The following is an 18073-nucleotide window of genomic DNA, read 5'->3' on the forward strand; positions in this document are numbered from 1 at the left end:
AACAGCAAAATCAAGGTTTGCTTTATGGAATTTATATATTTTTTAAAATATTTGCAAGCTGTGGATGGAAGAATCTGTGGATAAGGAGGTCCCAACTAAATATGAACAAAAATATTTTGTTCATTTAGTGTAAGTATTTTGCACATTCATGTACAGTCAGCCCCCGCCCCCCCAAAAAACGGAAACTCGACGATATTCAAGTGCCATTGTGGGTCCGCACCGCAAGCACACAGCAAGCACACACCTCATTTAGTCCCCCTCCGTTTGCCCCCTGCAGATACGCGAGGGGCACAGATTTCAAATCCATTTTAACATAAGGAAACAATAATGTTCAAATCAGATTTAAGTTAATTCAATATTTAACTCCTTGCATGTGTCAATTTTACATATAAAAAGTTTGTGAATGGGGGGGAGGAGGGACCAGGGCCTCTGATTCTCATGCCCTCCCTCAACAATTCTTGTGCATACACCCCAAGGGTCCCACCTCACAGTCTGAGAAACATTGGGCTAGAGGAAGTCCTTGCTCTGTTCAAGGTGGCGGGGGGGATAATTCCTATTCCTCAAAAACAGAAGGGGACCTTTGGCCATTTCATTGCTTATGTCGTGAGGGTTGGTTGTCCATGTGCACCTGGAGAGTGCCAAACCAGAAAACTGGCCCCGGGACCTTGTGAAATTGCCCACCCCACTATATGGAGACCTTTTACATACAATAAAGAGTCTTGTGTCATCTTAGAGACAACGGCTGCATCCATACTGCAGGGATAATCCAGTTTGACACCATTTTAACTGTCATGTCGCAGTGCTATTTAATTATGGGAACTGTGGAATTATGGTACCAGAGCGCTCTGACATAGGCTGCATCCACACTGCAGAAATAATCCAGTTTGACACTGCTTTTACTGCCATGGCTCAATGCTATGGAATCCTAGGATTTGTAGTTTTTTGGGGGACCAGAGCTCTGACAGAGAAGGCTAAATATCTCACAAAACTATAATCTCCAGTATTTCGTTGCATGGAGCCCTGGTGATGTGAAACTGGATTATTTCTGCAGTGTGGATGCAGCCTGATCCATTTTCTTTGGTCTGTGCTTTTGGGATTTGTAGCATGATTCCTCAGACGGAGTCTGTGTGCGTTGTATACACAAGAATGTGAAATGTAATAGAAACTCAAGACATATTGCATGGTGATGATCTTAATAGTTGTTTACAGTCATCTAATAATCATTAGTAGGTGACCAGTGCATTCAAGCACAGATAAACAGATTTAACACACATATGATGAAGAAAATTCCATGCACTAATAAAGTATATGAGGAGCAACATTAAAAACGATTAAAAAGAAATGCAACAGGTACAAGTAGGGACTATATCCTAAGCATGTGTCATATTCTTGCTCAGTGTTTTCCTTTGGATCCTTTCTTTTTTAATCTGTTTTGTTCAAGGAAGAACACCTTTAAGTCAATATTGTCCCTCTTGGACTTTTGGAATATTGCCATTCCAGATATCAGATTTCATTGTTGGAGTTGGTTTTGGTGGTGTTACATGCCTTCAAGTCATTTCTGACTTATGACAACCCTAAGGCGAACCTGTCATGGGGTTTTCTTGGCATGTTTCTTCAGAGGGGGTTTGCCTTTGCTCTCTGAGGCTGAGAGAATGTGACTTGACCAAGGTCACCCAGTGGGTTTCATGGCTGAGCCGCAATTCAAAATCAAGTCTCCAGAGTCCTAGTCCAGTGCTCAAACCATTACACCACACTGGCATTCATTACAGAATAACATTTAGAGCTTCCTAAGGTTTTCTATACTGGGCCCAGTTGTAAAAAGTTTCACACGCTAGGTCACATATTGAATGGCTTAAGTTTTTGGAAAGGTCAGTAAAATCTAATTCATGAGCTGCAGAAGTCTCGCTCTTAAGTTAGATCTCTACCAAAACTATAAGGAACAAATGCAAGGAATGGTGACTTTGGGCTTCCTTTAACCAAATTTCAATGTAGATGCTTTTATGGTATTGTCATTAGGAAAATCTTTCCATGTTGGTTTGTATTTTGAGTATATTGTAGAGAGTCTGCTGTATCTTGTAGCATGCAAGCTTGATTCATTGTGTTCGTGGAAATACCAGTAAAGGACAGTATATCTTTCAGGTAACCTACATCCACACTGCAGAAGTAATCAAGTTTGACACCACTTTAACTGACATGGTTCGATGCTATGGAATTCTGCAAATTGAAATTCCCAGAATTCTACAGCATTGAGTGGTATCAAACTGTTATTTCTGCTGTGCAAATGCAGCCTTAAATGATCTAACTAGAGTAAACTGAACACAGGCTAAAATAATAGAGATTATCATTTAGTTAACAGAAGCAAGAAGAAATAGTTCTGATAAGCTGAATAACCAAAGGTTTTAATGTAGTAGTAGCTTTTGAGAACTACAGACCAGAGTAGTTTGAGAGGGTAAGGTACATAACCTGAAAGGTAGAGAAAAACAGATGCAGAAGCAGACGATTTAGTTATTGGTTTTCACAAATGTTCAAACATTGCAAGAAAGCCATAAGCCTGTCCCGATATGAAGCAGAAGATAAATGAAAACAAAATCCAGTCAATGATGGCAAGATCAATATGAGTGTGGCCTACTTCTAGCTTGCATCCTCTTGTAATGAACAGGCATGAAACGTTCAGCAATGAAATCACAATGTAAATAACCGCTAAAAGCGACAATTATTTTATCCAGCATGCTTCTCTATTATATGTTGAGGAAACTAGGGCTCTAACTGCATTGACAAGGACCATTTTGTTTACTTTTTGGTTTGACAACTCTCTCTCCCTTGACTTGGTTTTTGGACATGAGACAAAATTATTTTGAAGGCAAAAGTTTGGCAACAGTTGGCACTTTGATTTTTCCAAGAAGACCTATTCTGAATGCTTGAATAGGGGAAAATTCAAAATGTCTGCCACCACTTTTAAATATGCCTGCTTCTTTGGCATCTCAGTTGAGGCTGCTGGGACACTGGGCAGCAAATGAATATCTACAGCAATGATTCCCAAACTTTAGTCTGTCTTCCAGATAATTTGGACTTCAGCTTCCAGAATCCCTGATTTTTGGCCAAGTAGGCCGGGGCTTTCGGAAGTTGGATCCCAAAACACCTAGAAGACTAAAGTTTGGAAATCACTGGTTTACAAATTGAATCTTCTTTATCCAAAATGCTTGGAATTCAGTAGTGTATTGAATTTTGGATTTTTATTTTATTTTTTAAAATATTTGCTTATATATAATGAGATACCTTGGAGATGGGACCCAAATCTAAACGTGAAATTCATTTATTTTTGTATACACCTTATACACTTAGCCAGGATGTAATTTTATACATAATATTTTAAATAATTTTGTGCATGAAACAAAGTTTGGATACACTGAACCAGGGGTAGGCAACCTTTTTGAGCCAGGGGCCGGGTTGCTGTCCCTCAGACAACTGGGGGGCCGAAGCCGGGGGGTGAAGCTTCCACCCTCCGGGGGTGGAGCCTCCACCCTCTGGGGCAGAGCTGCATGCCAGGGCGGAGCTTCCACTATCCAGGGGTGGAGCCACATGTCAGGGGCGGAGTTTCCACCCTCCGGGGGCGGAGCCGCATAATAATAATAATAATATTTGCAAGAAGCTACTAGGCAATGCCATAACACAGGAAAAATGCATGCACACTGTCTCAACCCAGAAAAGAGCAAGCAAGTCCATGTGGGGGGATTTTGCAAAGAGAATACCAAAGGATAACAACAACAATAATAATAGCAATATCTGCAAGAATGGAAGCGACTAGGCAAGGCCACAAAACAGCAAAAAATGCATGCCACTGGCTCAACCCACAAAAGAGCAAGCAAGTCCATGTGGGGGGATTTTGCAAAGAGAATACCAAAGGATAACAACAACAACAATAATAGCAATATTTGCAACATGGAAGCGACTAGGCAAGGCCACAAAACAGCAAAAAATGCATGCCACTGTCTCAAACCACTTTCTTTCTCTCCCTTCCTCCCTCCCTCTCACTCCCACCCTCCCTCTCTCTCTCTCTCTTCTCCCCTCCCTCCCTCTCTCTCCTCTCCCTCCCACCCTTTCTCTCTCTCTCTCTCCTCCTCTCCCACCCTTTCTCTCTCTCCTTCCCTCCCTCCCTCCCTCCCTCCCTCCCTCCCTCCCTCCCTCCCTCCCACTCTCCCACCCTTTCTCTCTCTCTCTCTCTCTCTCCCTCCTTCCCTCCCTCCCTCTCTCTTCTCTCCCTCCCACCCTCTCTCTCTCTCCTCCTCCCCTCCCTCCCTCCCTCCCTCCTCCTCCTTCCCCCCCGCCCCTCCATTTATAGGAGGGAGGAGGGAGGGCGGAGCCAGGAAGGAGGTGGGCAGCACCAGGAGGGAGGTGGGCGGCGTCCATTGGAAGGCCCGGTGCGGCTGCTGGAGCCCCGATTCAGGGCTCCAGAGGCCGCATTGGGCCTCCCAGAGGCCCGGTGCGGCTCCTGGAGCCCTGTTTTAGGGCTCCGGAGGCCACATCGGGCCTCCTAATGTGCTCCGCCATTTTGCCCTTCAAAATGGCGGCGAAGTCTCACGCGACCTTTATGGTCGCGCGAGACTTCGCTGCCATTTTGAAGGGCAAAATGGCAGCCGGAGCAGCCAAAATCGGCGCCGATTTCGGCGGCAGGAGGGACTGGGGGCCGGCGGAAAGGCGCCCGCGGGCCGCATCCGGCCCAGAGGCCGGAGGTTGCCAACCCCTGCACTGAACCATCAGAAAGAAGAGGTGCCACTAACTCAGCCACCTATGTGGACAATTTTGGATTTTGGAATATTCCAGATTTGGGAATTTCAGACAAGGAGTATTCAGCCTGTACAGGAAAACATATATACCGCCAGAGTGGACACACTGTTCCACTGAATTTAAATTAATTTAAATTGTGCAGTATGACCTCTAGAAAAGGTATGTGATGAAAGGGGGATTGCCACAGTGTCCATAGAAAACTACTTTTGAAGCTGAGCTAAGAGGGAAAGTGTGTGTGGAGAGGTATATTTGGATTTCTTTTTTAAAAAATTAAATTTAAAAACCAACAGATATATACTTTCTCCAAAAGCAGATCTAACATTTGAAAGCACATCTCATGCTGGTCATGTTTGTGAGCTGATATAATAGATTAACAATACAGTTGTATTAGCATCTGTTAATATCTAACCAGACATAAACCCATTCATTTCATTTGGATTTATTTCTTAGTAAACATGCTGAGGGATCATCAAAATGATTCAGTGAAAAAATTAAATTTAAAAAACAACTAGAAGCTGCAAATAGGCCATTTTGCCCAAACCACTATTGGATTAATTTCACCTTTTTAATTTATTCTATTTGTTTATTATATTTCATTCATTTCTTGGCTGCCTTTCAAGATCATCTTTGAATCGCTCTTTTCTTCCCAGCCTTAAATCAAGTAGCACAGTAGTACATCTGTGAGTTTCAGTTCAGAAATATGGTGTTTATGACACTGAGGTTTTTGCAGCTCAGATCCAGGGTGACTCCTGGTTCAGCTATGTGAATTCACATTATAATGTGAATGTTTTATCACACCTGGTTGCCCTTCTGTTGCCCTTCTGAATTGAGGGGGAATCGAATCCAAGGCAAGTCACGTGATGCGGATTCAAGCAAAGCGGAATGAGTGCAAATTGTATTACCGCACCGGTGGGATTCAATGATTTGAATCGACACCCTTGTGCAAGCTTACTGGGGGTCTGAACGCATCGTGACCTCGTATGTTTCCGGGGTGAAAAGGGGCGCAAGTTCTTGTTCCCTGTATTGCATAATTGCGTGATTGCGTGAATATTTGCCTTGTGAATATTTCTGTGTCTTCTTCATTCCCCTTGTTTATTTTCCCTTCCATTTCAGCAATTTCAACACACACAGATAGATAGATAGATAGATAGATAGATAGATAGATAGATAGCAGACAAACAGTCAGACAGACATAACTATATATTCACATTCATGCACATACACACATATATACATTCCCAAAAAATGAATTGCCTTGAAAGTTGTTCTGAAAGTGAAAGGACCACTGAAAGGAAATGGGGGGAAGTTGCAGCGACGCATCATGGGAAATTTGCAACCTAGGGGGTTTGCGATGGTGTACCAGAGCAGAAGCAAAGTTGCATTCCACACCAGACCAATTCGGAGTGAAATCGAAGTGAGCTTGAAAGCAAATTCTGTGAATTCACTTTTTTCCGAATTCATCAAAATGAGGAGTCACTTTGGATTCACTGCGGAAGCCCCACGGAAGGAGCTCCCATAGAAAGGAATCACGGCTGATAAAACATTCACATTATAACATGAATTCGCATCGTTGGACCCGCAGTCACGTCGGATCTGAGCTGCAAAAAGCTGCAAAAACCTCCGTGTGATAAGGCGCTATGTCACATTTAAAGTGTTTATATTCTAACTGGATTTACAACAGCACTTAGTCTTTTGGTAGGAGATTAAGATGAAGTCAAGAGATAAAGGCTTGTTGCACAGAAACTGAGAAGGTATGCCCTGAGTAGAACTGGGCTGGATCCACACCAGCAAAATATTTTATCTCTAGTTGGCATTAGAGTACAGTTAGCCCTCCACATTTGCAGCTTTGACTTTTGCTGAATTGATTATTCACAGATTTAATGAATACATTATCTCTAGGAATCTCTAGGTCCTCCAGTGCAATTCTGTTGTTAACGTCTTTTAGAAGTTGACAGTAGAGTCACACTGGAGGACCTAGAGGTTCTTAGTAAGAACATTTTCCTAGGCATTTTTATTTCCTCCAGTGCGGTTGTATGGTCAATTTCCATAGACCATAGACTAAAGTTGACCATAGAGTTGCGCTGAAGGACCTAGAGATTACTAGAGAGGTGTTCTCTGAGGTTAAAAAACAGTATTTTATTTTATTTGTCGGTTTTCCAATTTCACAGGGGTCCTATGCCTATGGATTTTCCCGTGACTGAAAAGCAGCACTAGAATTCCTCTTTATTCATGGGATAATGGTGGGATAATCACAATGTCATGTGACATCTTGTGATAATAATCGCATTATTATGTGATATTGATGGTAGGATCCTGGTATGCTCCTTTCTTTTTTGCTGGTGTCCCCAAGCAAATGTTGAGGGCCCACTGTATTTTGCCGAGATTTCACCCCATTGATGCTGCACTGATTCATAATAATCTGGGCTCCACTTACATTGATAGCCATACATTTTCCCTTCCTGAATTCATATCAGTACAAAGGCATTCCTATCATTCACTGAATCGGATTATTTTGGGTTCACATCCTGGCATGCATCTCCATTATAAACCAAAAGCCTTTCTTGTTTTCATGTCATTGCCCACCTGCACTCTGATCACGTGGCCCAAATCTGCACTTTCATTAGATCAGGGGTAGGCAACCTTTTTGAGCTGGGGGCCGGGTTGCTGTCCCTCAGACAACTGGGGGGCCGAACTCAAAATGGCGCCCGGAGCGGCGCGGAAGCTGCGGCAGGGGTGGCAATCGGCAGCAGGCCCGGGCTGGGGCCGGTCCCAAGACCTCGCCGGGCCGGATCTCGCCTGTGGGCCGTAGGTTGCCGACCCCTGCATTAGATGGTTTCCTTACCCAGAAAAATTAAATGCCATTCCATTCAGTTTGTGCCATGACATTTAAAGTTCCCCATATAATCTTTCCTTAAGACTAACAGTATTTTTAAAAAGAAAACTATCTACTGTTGCTTTTTATGGGCAGTCTGGATTTTAACACCTTGAGACACCCATTTTCGATAGAGACTTCCACCTCAACCCTCCTCTCCCATGCTTGCAGGACTGGAAGCAAGCAAAGGAGGTAACCTTCTGTGGTGGGAATGGTCAAGGGACCACCTAGCCAGATAACCTCCCATGAACATAGAAATAGCATGTACATTTTTATTCCACTTATCAGTGAACTCAGCACTTTCTAAGCAATTTACAGGTCAAAGGCTTCACAATAGATCAGCACAGAGATTAACATGTAAATCATTTCCTCTCAACCATGGGTCACACAGTTGATCCCACTCATTCCCATGCCAGCATTCGCTGAAGATGCCAGCCACAGATGCTGGCGAAACATCAGGAATAAACTCTTCCAGAACATGCCCACGTAGCCCAAGCCCCCTACAAAAACTATGGTTTACAGCCTGTAAGCCGATTGCCGCCAACAACCTGGGTACTCATTTTACTGACGTACGAAAGGATGGAAGGCTGAGTCAATCTTGGAGCCTTGGGATCGAACTCACAATGTTGTGGCTGTAGTATTGGCATGTAACCACTGCACCACCATCGTGCCCTGTTCTGCCCTCCAACCACTGCATCTCCATCCTTCCCCAATCCCTATTCGGAACAGAGGGTACATGTCCAAAAAACCCTGTTTTTTCCAAGAAAATCTGGAGTAAACAGGACTTTTTAAAATAGCAACAACAACACCAAGATGCAGATTCACTTTGAAAGCAGTCGTATGTCATGTGTTCCAACAGCACTTGAACCAAGGTGGGTTGGCTAGTGTGGATCCAGCTTTAGTCACAGAATTTGTAACTGCTAAACTACATAGTTCTCTCATAACCAAATCACAGTGAAATTCATTTGGGCCCTGTGAAAACATTATTTTGCATGCTAGTTTTGAACTTGAGCCATCAGTGTTTTGTGTACAAAGGGACGGGTAATTATGTCTTGTTTTCTTTCTTCAAGAAATGTGATATTTTGCATTTTGGGAGTAGTCTGCTCCTTCCTACTCCTATTTTTAATCCTCTTGGAGATTCTGCATATGATCTTGAAAATTTACAGTTTACTGTTGATTTCCATATGTTTGGGAAAGCAAGTAAAAGATTTTTTATTGGGGAAGATAAATGTCTATAGCTCCCCCTTCCCATTAAGTGATAAATTTCTCCAACGTTGTACCCCATCAAAATCATGGCAGATTCTAGAGATAATTGACAAGTTTAAGATTTTGCCAAATGAATAGCAGTTGTCTCTTTCTTCATCCTTTTTATGCCCCTTGGTTAAGCGAACAAAAGTAATAGAAAGAACCTTCAAAAGATATAGACATCTTAATTTCTTGGCATTGCATCGTAACATCCTGCAACTATTTGAATGTGAACATTGGGGACTAGGGGAGGAATTTACTGTGCTCACTGGTAAACTGCATTGTTTACTGGCACCACTCAAAGGACATATGTAGACTTTACACAGATTATCAGAGAACATAGTAAGTCAATTCTTTTAATGGAGACTTCATGCTCAGAAAGCTTGTGATGTGTTTAAGCATTGCCACCAGGAATTTCTGTCCCTTTCCTAGGCTCCACTATATTATTTTTTGTTGTTTGTGCAGCTTTTTACGTTAATTATCAGTTAATATTGTCATCAGCGGGCATATTTGGCAGCTAGCCAGATAATTCTTCTTGCCATTGATATTTTTAGCCATGTAGGCACATGCATGCACATGCCACAATTCACATACATTCCAGGAGGTCTCTGGTTTAGTACCTGCACGTCTCTCACCTATGGCATGAAGACTGGAGCTGTTGCAAGAGAGTAATAGGACTGTTGGATTATGTCTGCAGGTGGATGTCAGGCACCGAGTGGTATCCAAAACCGTGGATGAAGTGCAGAAAATTATACACCGGCTAACCACAGATATTAGCAACAAGGACTCCCGTTTTCAGGGGATCTCCAACTCCGGCATTCATAATGAGAACATGAAGGTAAGGGCATAGGTTCTTTGCCATGGCATGTGTTCAGTGCGTGACTGAGTCAGCTATTTTACAGTATCATAATAACTTTTGTTATCATTATTATTAGCAACTTTGTTTTATATCCTGTTTTTCCACTAAAGCCAAGCCTCAAGGTGATGGACAGGTTGCTCACCTGTAACGGTATTTCTTCGAGTGGTCATCTGCGAATACATACAAATGGGTTGTACTGCGCCTGCGCAGTGCCTTCGGAAACTTCTGGAATCACTAGGCAAAGTACTCTTTGCAACATATAGAAACTTTTTGGCGGTAACTCCGCCCATCCCTTATAAAGCCCCTGGTTTCCCGCTCTTTCCCCAGTTCCGCAATTTTCCGCCAAGTAGGCGATAAGGGTGAGCCAATATAGAGCAGGACACTGAGGGGAGGATGGGCGGGATTTGTATGTATTCGCAGATGACCACTCGAAGAAATACCGTTACAGGTGAGCAACCTGTCCTTCTTCTTCGTGGTCTCTGCGAATCATACAAATGGGTTGAGACTAGCAAGCTAAGGTTTGTGGAGGAGGGAGTGTCATGTCACCTGCGGCTCCATACACTGTTATTACATCTCAATAAAGTGAAAGAAAGAAACCAACACAAGGCGGTGGTCCAAGTGGTGTTCTTATTATTATGACCATAATTAGAGGTTAAGAACCAAACCAGAGCTCCATGAACTCAAACCAATAGGTCCAAGGGCTCAGACACCTTGCAGTTAGAGAAAAACTTAACTTGGTATGAAGTGATGCAATAAAATAGAACATAATGCACCCCATTCCCTAGTCAGTGTAAGCCAGACAATAAGACAGCCCTCCCAAAGGCTGCATCCCTTCTGGCCCTGGTATCCAACCTGTAGTGCTTGATAAAGGTAAGAGGTTGAGACCATACTGCAGCCTTGCAGATGTCCTCCAGGGACACACCTGACAGAAAGGCAGAGGATGCTGCAACTGCCCTTGTGGAGTGAGAACGAACCCTAATTGGTAAAGGTTTACCTAAAAGCTCATAGGATAAACAAATGGTGCTAGACACCCACTTAGAGAGTCTCTGAGCCGACACAGGTAGTCCCTTCTTGGACCCCGAATAGCACTGGAACAGTCTTTCGGAGCGGCTAGACTCTCTAGTCCTGTCAAGGTAAAAAGCCAGGGCTCTACGAACGTCCAGGGTGTGTAGGGTCCGTTCGGCATCGGTAGTCGGGTTCGGGGCCAGGGTCGGGAGAATAATGTCCTGGCACATGTGGAACATAGAAACAACCTTGGGTAGGAAGGTAATGTCTGTTCTGAGGACTACCTTGTCCCGGTGAAACCTCAGGTATGGTTGGTCTCGTCGGAGGGCACAAAGCTCGCCCGCACGGCGGGCAGAGGTGATGGCCACCAGGAAAGCCGTTTTCCAGGTCAGAAGTCTGATGTCCGTGGTGGCTAAAGGTTCAAAGGGTCTAGATTGCAAAGTTCCCAGTACCGCATCCAGGCTCCAGGCCGGGGGTGGTGGAGAAGCCTGCGGATGGAGGTTGTTGCATCCCTTAAGAAAACTCTTTACCAAGGGGTCCTTGAAAAAGGAGGGCCTCCCATCGAATTGGAAAAAAGAACAGATGGCCGACAAGTAGCACTTGACAGAGGTGAGGCAGAGGCCTGAATCGATCAGAGACATCAAAAAGTCCAAGACCACCGGTGTCGTGACTTGGGTTGGAGACAGTTGTCTGTCGGCCAGGAACCGAAGGAACTTGCTCCATTTTAGGGCATAGGACTTCCGAGTAGCTGGCTTGTGAGCAGCTAGGATGACTCTGCGTATGGGAGCCGGTAGTTGAGTTAGGGATGGATCCTCCATGCCACCAGGGGAAGGGTGTCGATGTCTGGGTGCCGAACCCGACCCTCTTGAACTGTGAGAAGATCCGGTCTGTGTTCGATCCGGAGAAAATTGGACCGAGAGAGGTGGAGGAGGCAAGGGAACCAAGGTTGTCCCGGCCACCATGGGGTGATCAGGATGGCGTTGGTACCATCCGATGTCATCTTGGAGACTGTCCTGGTGATCAGCGGGAAGGGGGGAAAGGCGTAAATCATAACCCCCGACCACTGGAACCCGAACGCGTCCCCGAGGGAGTGTTCGTTCGGCGTCCGGGAGCAGAACTGGGGACAATGGGTGTTGTGGACAGTCGCGAACAAGTCTATTTGTGGAGTTCCCCATCGACTGAAGAGGTCGAGCACCGTGTCGGGATGCAGTCTCCATTCGTGGCATTGAGACGGAGATCTGCTGAGAAGATCCGCCAGGTCGTTCTGGATGCCCGGCAGGTGCACTGCCTGGAGGAGAATGTTCCGATCTATGCACCAGTCCCAAACCTCGAGAGTGATGTCGAGGAGGGTGCGCGATCTGGTTCCTCCCTGTTTGTTCAGGTAATACATAACGGTGGTGTTGTCTGTCCTGAGCTGAACAACCTTGTTGGACAGGGAGGACTCGAACACCCTGAGAGCCTTTTGTACTGCCACTAGCTCTAGGGCATTGATGTGAAGCATCTTCTCGTCCCGGGACCACTGGCCCTTGGCCCACAGGTCCAAGGTATGGGCTCCCCATCCGTCTTCCGAAGCATCGGTGGTCAACACCACCTCCGGTTGGGGTTGCAAAAAAGGCATGCCGGCGCAAACGTTCCGGGAGTCGAGCCACCAATGGAGGGAGCGGACGACCGGCCTCGGGATCGTGAGGCGACGAGATGGATGGTCTGTCTCCGGATCGAAGACGGACAGGAACCAGGACTGAAGGGGCCGGGACCGAAGTCTTGCCCACGGCGTGACAAAGGTTGTCGATGCCATATGTCCTAGGGCTACCTGGACGTCCCTGGCGACGACCCTTCTTCGGCCGACACACCTGCCTATAGCCCGGGCGAGAGTTTGGAAGCGGTCGGAGGGCAAGGATGCTACACAAGTGTTTGAGTCGAGGGTCGAGCCGATGAACCTTATGCGCTTGGTGGGCAGTAGTTGGGACTTCTCGAGGTTTACGACCAGTCCTAGGTTGTGTAGGAGCTCTAGAGTTTCGGCAATGTGACGACTGAGCTCTTGGTTTGAAGGTGCTACAATTAGCCAATCGTCCAGGTATGGAAAAACTCTGATGCCGCGGCGATGCAGGTGGGATATTACAGGCGCCATGCATTTGGTGAAAACTCGAGGAGCTGTGGACAGGCCGAACGGGAGGACGTTGTATTTGTAAGCGTCGGTTCCGACGGCGAAGGCTAGGAACCTGCGGTGGCTCTCGCGGATGCTCACGTGGAAGTAGGCGTCCTTCAAGTCGATCGTCGCAAACCACAAGCCCTGGTATAACAAAGGCAAGATAGAGGCAAGTGTTACCATACGGAAACGTCTGTAAGACATGTAAGCATTCAGGGCTCTCAAGTCTAGAATGGGTCTGATACCACCATCAGTTTTCGGGACCGTAAAATAACGGGAGAAAAAACATCTAGGAATGTCTCTGGCGTCGACCGGAGAGATGGCGCCTTTGGCTAGAAGGGTGCGTACTTCGTCGAGAAGGGTGTCCGAGGGTAGGGTGGAAAGGAAAACTCCAGTTGGAGGGAGTTCTTCGAATTCAAGGGCGTAACCCCTACGGACGATGGTGAGTGCCCAAGAATCGGTGGAGATTGAAGCCCAGACGGTGGAAAATGGCCTCAGTCTATCCAGAAAGGCAGGGAAGGAGGGAGCGACGGAGTACGCGGCGTCCCCTCAGTTTCTCTTCTTAGTTTGTTCGGGGTCCTGTCTTCTGTAGTTCTTTTTGTATTTAGAACCAGAGCGACGGCCCGAGGAAGAAGAGGATTGCGAGGGGTAGCGCTGCCTGGGCTGGTCCTGGCGTTGGAATGGACGGTCCTGCTGATAGGGCCTCTGGCCCTGGCCATACCACTGACGGACGCCCGTAAAGCGTTTACGGGAAGTTTGAGGGGAGGCCGACATACCGTGTTTCTTGGCTGCGGTTCTCATCCTGTACTTGAAGTTTAACTTCTCATCCGTCTCACGGTGGAAGAGGCCGTCTTCGTCGAAGGACATGTCCTCGATGGTGGAGCGGGCGTTTTGGTTCAAGTTGGAGGACCTCAACCATGCATGTCTCCGAAGGGCGATAGCTGCCGCCATGGATCTTGCAGCGCAATCAGTGGAATGTCTGGCCGATGTAATAATCCAGCTTCCAATTGAATGTGCCTCGTCTCGGACCTCAGAGAGGATCCCCTGGGAGTCGTCCGGAAGGTCCGGGATGAGGGGGGAGATCTTCTCCATAAGCCATTGTATGTATGCGCCCATACACGCGTTGTAATTGGCTACCCTCATCCCCAGAGCCGAAGAGAAGTAGGCCTTCTTGGCGAGGGCATCAATCTTTTTGGCCTCTCTGTCCGAAGGCATCAGGGAAGCTTTCGGCGTGGAGGTACGCTGGGAACCCTCCACGATGGCCGAGTTCTGGCGCGGATGTTCCAACAGCCATGTCGGGTGTGGAGCCACTCTATACAGGGATTCAATCTTCCTGTTACTAGCAGCTGTCGATGCGGGGGCTGCCCACGAGCGTCTGGCTAGCTTCTCCAAGGAGGGGAGGAGAGGGATGGCGGGCGGTGTGGGAAGCTTGCCGTGGATTCTCCTCTCAATGGGATCTGAGGCCTCATCCTCCGCCTGGGAAAATTGGATGTCCAGAGCATTCCCCATCTTGATCACATGCTCGGCAAACGTGCGTACGTCGTCCGAAGGGGACACTGCACCCGGCTGGGCAAATTCTTGATTAGACGGCCGATAGTCGTCGTCTGACGAGGCCTCCGAGTCGTCCCTGGGATGGTAGCGAGCCTGGGAGGATGTCTCCTGTCTCAAGTCAAGATCAACGACCTCGAGGTCGGTGGCTGCAGAGATGTGGCTAGGCGGAGCTGTAGTGGCGCGAGAAGGCCTGGAGGATGCACGTGGTCTGGATCTCTCGACAGGTGCACCGAAACGGGACTTGATGGAATCATGGGAGACTGCCATGTAGTAAGTGTTAGTCTCCTCGTCATAAAAATAGTCGGGCTCCGAGGGACGTGGAGGAGATGGTGAGGCGACCCGGTGTACCAAGGCACGGTGGACCACCGACGTGGGCATCGGGGTGGGAGAGCGCCTGACGTCTCTCGGGCTGGCAGGTGAGGCTGGCTCGGAGATGTCCATAATGATGTCCTCCGGGGCATGGCGGAATGTCGAAAGAGGCCGTGACCCAGATGGGGAAGAACTCCGACGCCCGGGATGGGTGTCGATGGCCTCGGGAGCCGAGAGGGTTCTTGCCGCGGAGCGGGGGTCAGAAGGCCTCCGGTCGACCTCCGATGTCTCTCGGGGGGCCTCCTTGCGTCTCGACCCATCCGAATCCCGTTTTTCGGAGCGGTGGCGCTTGGCGGCCGAGTGTCCTCCCTCCGGGGACCTCGTACGGGATTTCTTGGAGGCCGAAGGCGCCTGTGGCACGGTGGCCTGGGCCTTGGCAGGGCCTGGAGACTTCACAGCCTTGGCGGCAGAGGCTTGAGAGACAGAGGACTTCGAGGCAGAACCCTTATGGGAGCTCGAATCCTTGTCTGAAGCGCGGCTCTCCTTCGAGCCCTTCTTGCGCTTCTCCTGCTTGTCCTTCTTCGAGGATCGAGGGGCGCCTTCCACCGGGGCCTCAGTCTCCGGAGCATCCAGGGAGGCTCGGGGCGCAGCTGAAGAAGAGGCACCGACCTCCCCAGGCATCCCAGCTTCGGCGGGCACAAGCTGGGCCGGAGTCTCAGGCAGGGTCGGCAGTGGGTTGGCAGCCGTGGACGAAGAAGGCAGGGACATAGTGCCCGCGGTGAAGACCTTCGTATAGATAGCGGCCTTCAGCCTAGTCTCCCTATTTTTCCTGGCCTGAGGTGTTAGGGATTTACACAAGGCACAGGATGAGGGAATATGTGCCTCGCCCAGACAAAGAAGACAAGCGGAGTGGGGGTCTTGACCGGGAATCTTACCCCCGCAAACAGAACATTTCTTGAAGGGGACCGATGGCATGGTCCGCATAAAACTCGTGGTCAGACAGTCCGATGGTCAAAGCCGGTCCGGGAAGATTGCCAAATCAGAAGGAACGGGCAGAAGCGGAGTCCAAGTCAAAGCCAAATGGTCAGTTGAGGTCAAGCAAAGAGTGGTCAATAACAGTCCGAGGTCAGGTCCGTGATTCCTACACTGAGATTTTCAAGAGCGAAGTTCCCTAAGCAGCTAACGCGGCGGAAAAAAGGAACTGGGGAAAGAGCGGGAAACCAGGGGCTTTATAAGGGATGGGCGGAGTTACCGCCAAAAAGTTTCTATATGTTGCAAAGAGTACTTTGCCTAGTGATTCCAGAAGTTTCCGAAGGCACTGCGCAGGCGCAGTACAACCCATTTGTATGATTCGCAGAGACCACGAAGAAGAATTATAGATTCTTTAAAATACAGTATAGTTAAAAACATACACCAGATCAACACTAAAAGAGAAGCTATTGAGAGCATTGTTGTTGATACTGTTGTATGCCTTCAAGTTGTTTATGACTTATGACAACCCGAAAGTGACCTATCACATGGTTTTCTTATCAAGATTAATTCAGAGATGGTTTGCCTCTGTCTTCATCTGAGGCTGAGAGAGTGTGACTTGCCTAAGGCAACCCAGTGGGTTTTCATGGTCAAGTGCCACCCTGGTCTCCAGAGTCATAGTCCAACACTCATACCCCACTGGCTCTGTATTAGCAACATTGAAATAGTTTAATACATTTAAGGCACATGTCACTGGGCCAGATCAACTGTCTATAGAAATGGGTGCAGCAGGAACATTAGAACTTGCCCAATTTGTGAAAGGCACAAATCAGGTCACAAGCCAGAAATCAGGGCAATCCAAAGACAGAGGAACAGTTCTGTATCACACAAAGTAGATAAAAACTCATGAATGTCCACCCATTGAAGCACTAGAAGTGGACCTAGGGGCAGTACAGATCACCCCTTTCAGGGTGGTCTGTAGGTGTCCGTTTTTGGCCCGCAGCATTGACGTAGCAACTAAACCACCCGGCAATGCTGTGGACCAAAAAAGGAGCCACCTACAACAGCTCCTTTTTGGGATGTCGTAAGGGATGCATCACAGCCTTTGTGATGTCTCTTCCTTTGCATGATGTGAGGGCATATCCTGGTCCACTGCATCACCCACACACATCATGCACGTCATGCACATGTCCCTCGTGTGGGCGGGGCGGTGCTGTAATCGTGCTGCCCGCACGTAGTAAGGCTTGGGACCATGCGGTTGGTGTGCGGTCCTAAGCCCTACTATTGCCGCCAGGACGTCATGTCCTGGTGGTCTGTACTGGGCCTAAGATTTCATATTTAAAAGCCCATCCCCAGCCATGCAGAAATACATAATCAAAGCATTCCCAACAGATGGACATCTAGCCATCCATCTTAATCGAGCAGCTAAAGAATCTTTCCTTTGTTTGTTTATGTGGAATGGTATTTTTATAGCCTGCCATTTTTCTGCAAAGAGTTCGAGGTGGTGTCATGATTATTACCTTTAATAACATTACTATTAACCCCAGTTGGGAAGAGTTCAGCATAGAGAGATGGAGCCATGGATGTCTTGATATCATCTTTATCACATGCACCAGTATTCAAAGGGACAGTCATATTCCTGTCTGGGTCAGTAGACAAAGGGATCTTGTAGCACTTCTTCAGATCCATGTTGGATCTGATGAAGTAGGCCGTGAGACTGGGAATGGTATAAACAGAAGAAGAGATCACTTAAATCAGATCAGAAGAACCAGTCAGTTCCCTATTGGAAGCCTATAGGCAGGATATGAGTGCAACAGCCTTCTCCTGCTCATGCTTGCCACCATACTGTCCCTGGGACCAGAGATAATGCAGTATCCATCAGAACTAGTAGATGTTCTGAATTTGCGCTGTCTCCTTTCAAAGCCATCTAAAATAGCAGATCACTGTATGTAGTGGCAGTAGATTCTACAGTTTAACTCTGGACTTTCCTTTTAACTATCCTGAATGACCATATAGTATTAGTGTGTGGGTGGGGGAAGGTTCCTTTTTCTACCTATCAACTTTTGCTATGCTTTGAGTAAATATAGAGGCCAGGGTTTACATATAGATAAGAGGGTTTTGCTGAGGATCAGGTAAGCAGCACACTACACAAGAAGAGTGCTGACAGTCATGTCAATGGAATTGCCCTTCTCTATTCTTACATATTTGAAGGGATGTCATACTGAGGATGGAGCAAGTTTGTTTTCTGTTGCTCCAGACAATAAGAACTGGAACAATGGATTCAAACTATAGAAAAAGAGATTCCACCTTAATATTAGGACGAACTTCCTGA

The 18073-nt window shown here is 47.2% G+C and overlaps 1 protein-coding gene across 5 annotated transcripts in view; it reads left to right on the top strand.

The window, feature by feature from the left end:
* MAB21L3 (mab-21 like 3) overlaps positions 1–18073 on the top strand; it is a 43200-nt gene that overhangs the window by 3965 nt on the left and 21162 nt on the right. For 4 of the 5 annotated variants that reach the window (XM_089489243.1, XM_089489222.1, XM_089489229.1 and 1 more), the window contains one exon: positions 9600–9740. In XM_089489243.1, the coding sequence (XP_089345369.1) occupies positions 9600–9740 (141 nt within the window). Of the gene's footprint in view, positions 1–4650; positions 4945–9599; positions 9741–18073 lie in introns of those variants that run through there. The other variant, XM_089489248.1, reaches the window with a different exon arrangement.

Source organism: Sceloporus occidentalis, unplaced genomic scaffold, assembly GCF_023333645.1.
Source record: "Sceloporus occidentalis isolate IW3139 unplaced genomic scaffold, rSceOcc1.0.p SCAF_1, whole genome shotgun sequence".
In the NCBI taxonomy this organism is placed as follows: Eukaryota; Metazoa; Chordata; class Lepidosauria; order Squamata; family Phrynosomatidae; genus Sceloporus; species Sceloporus occidentalis.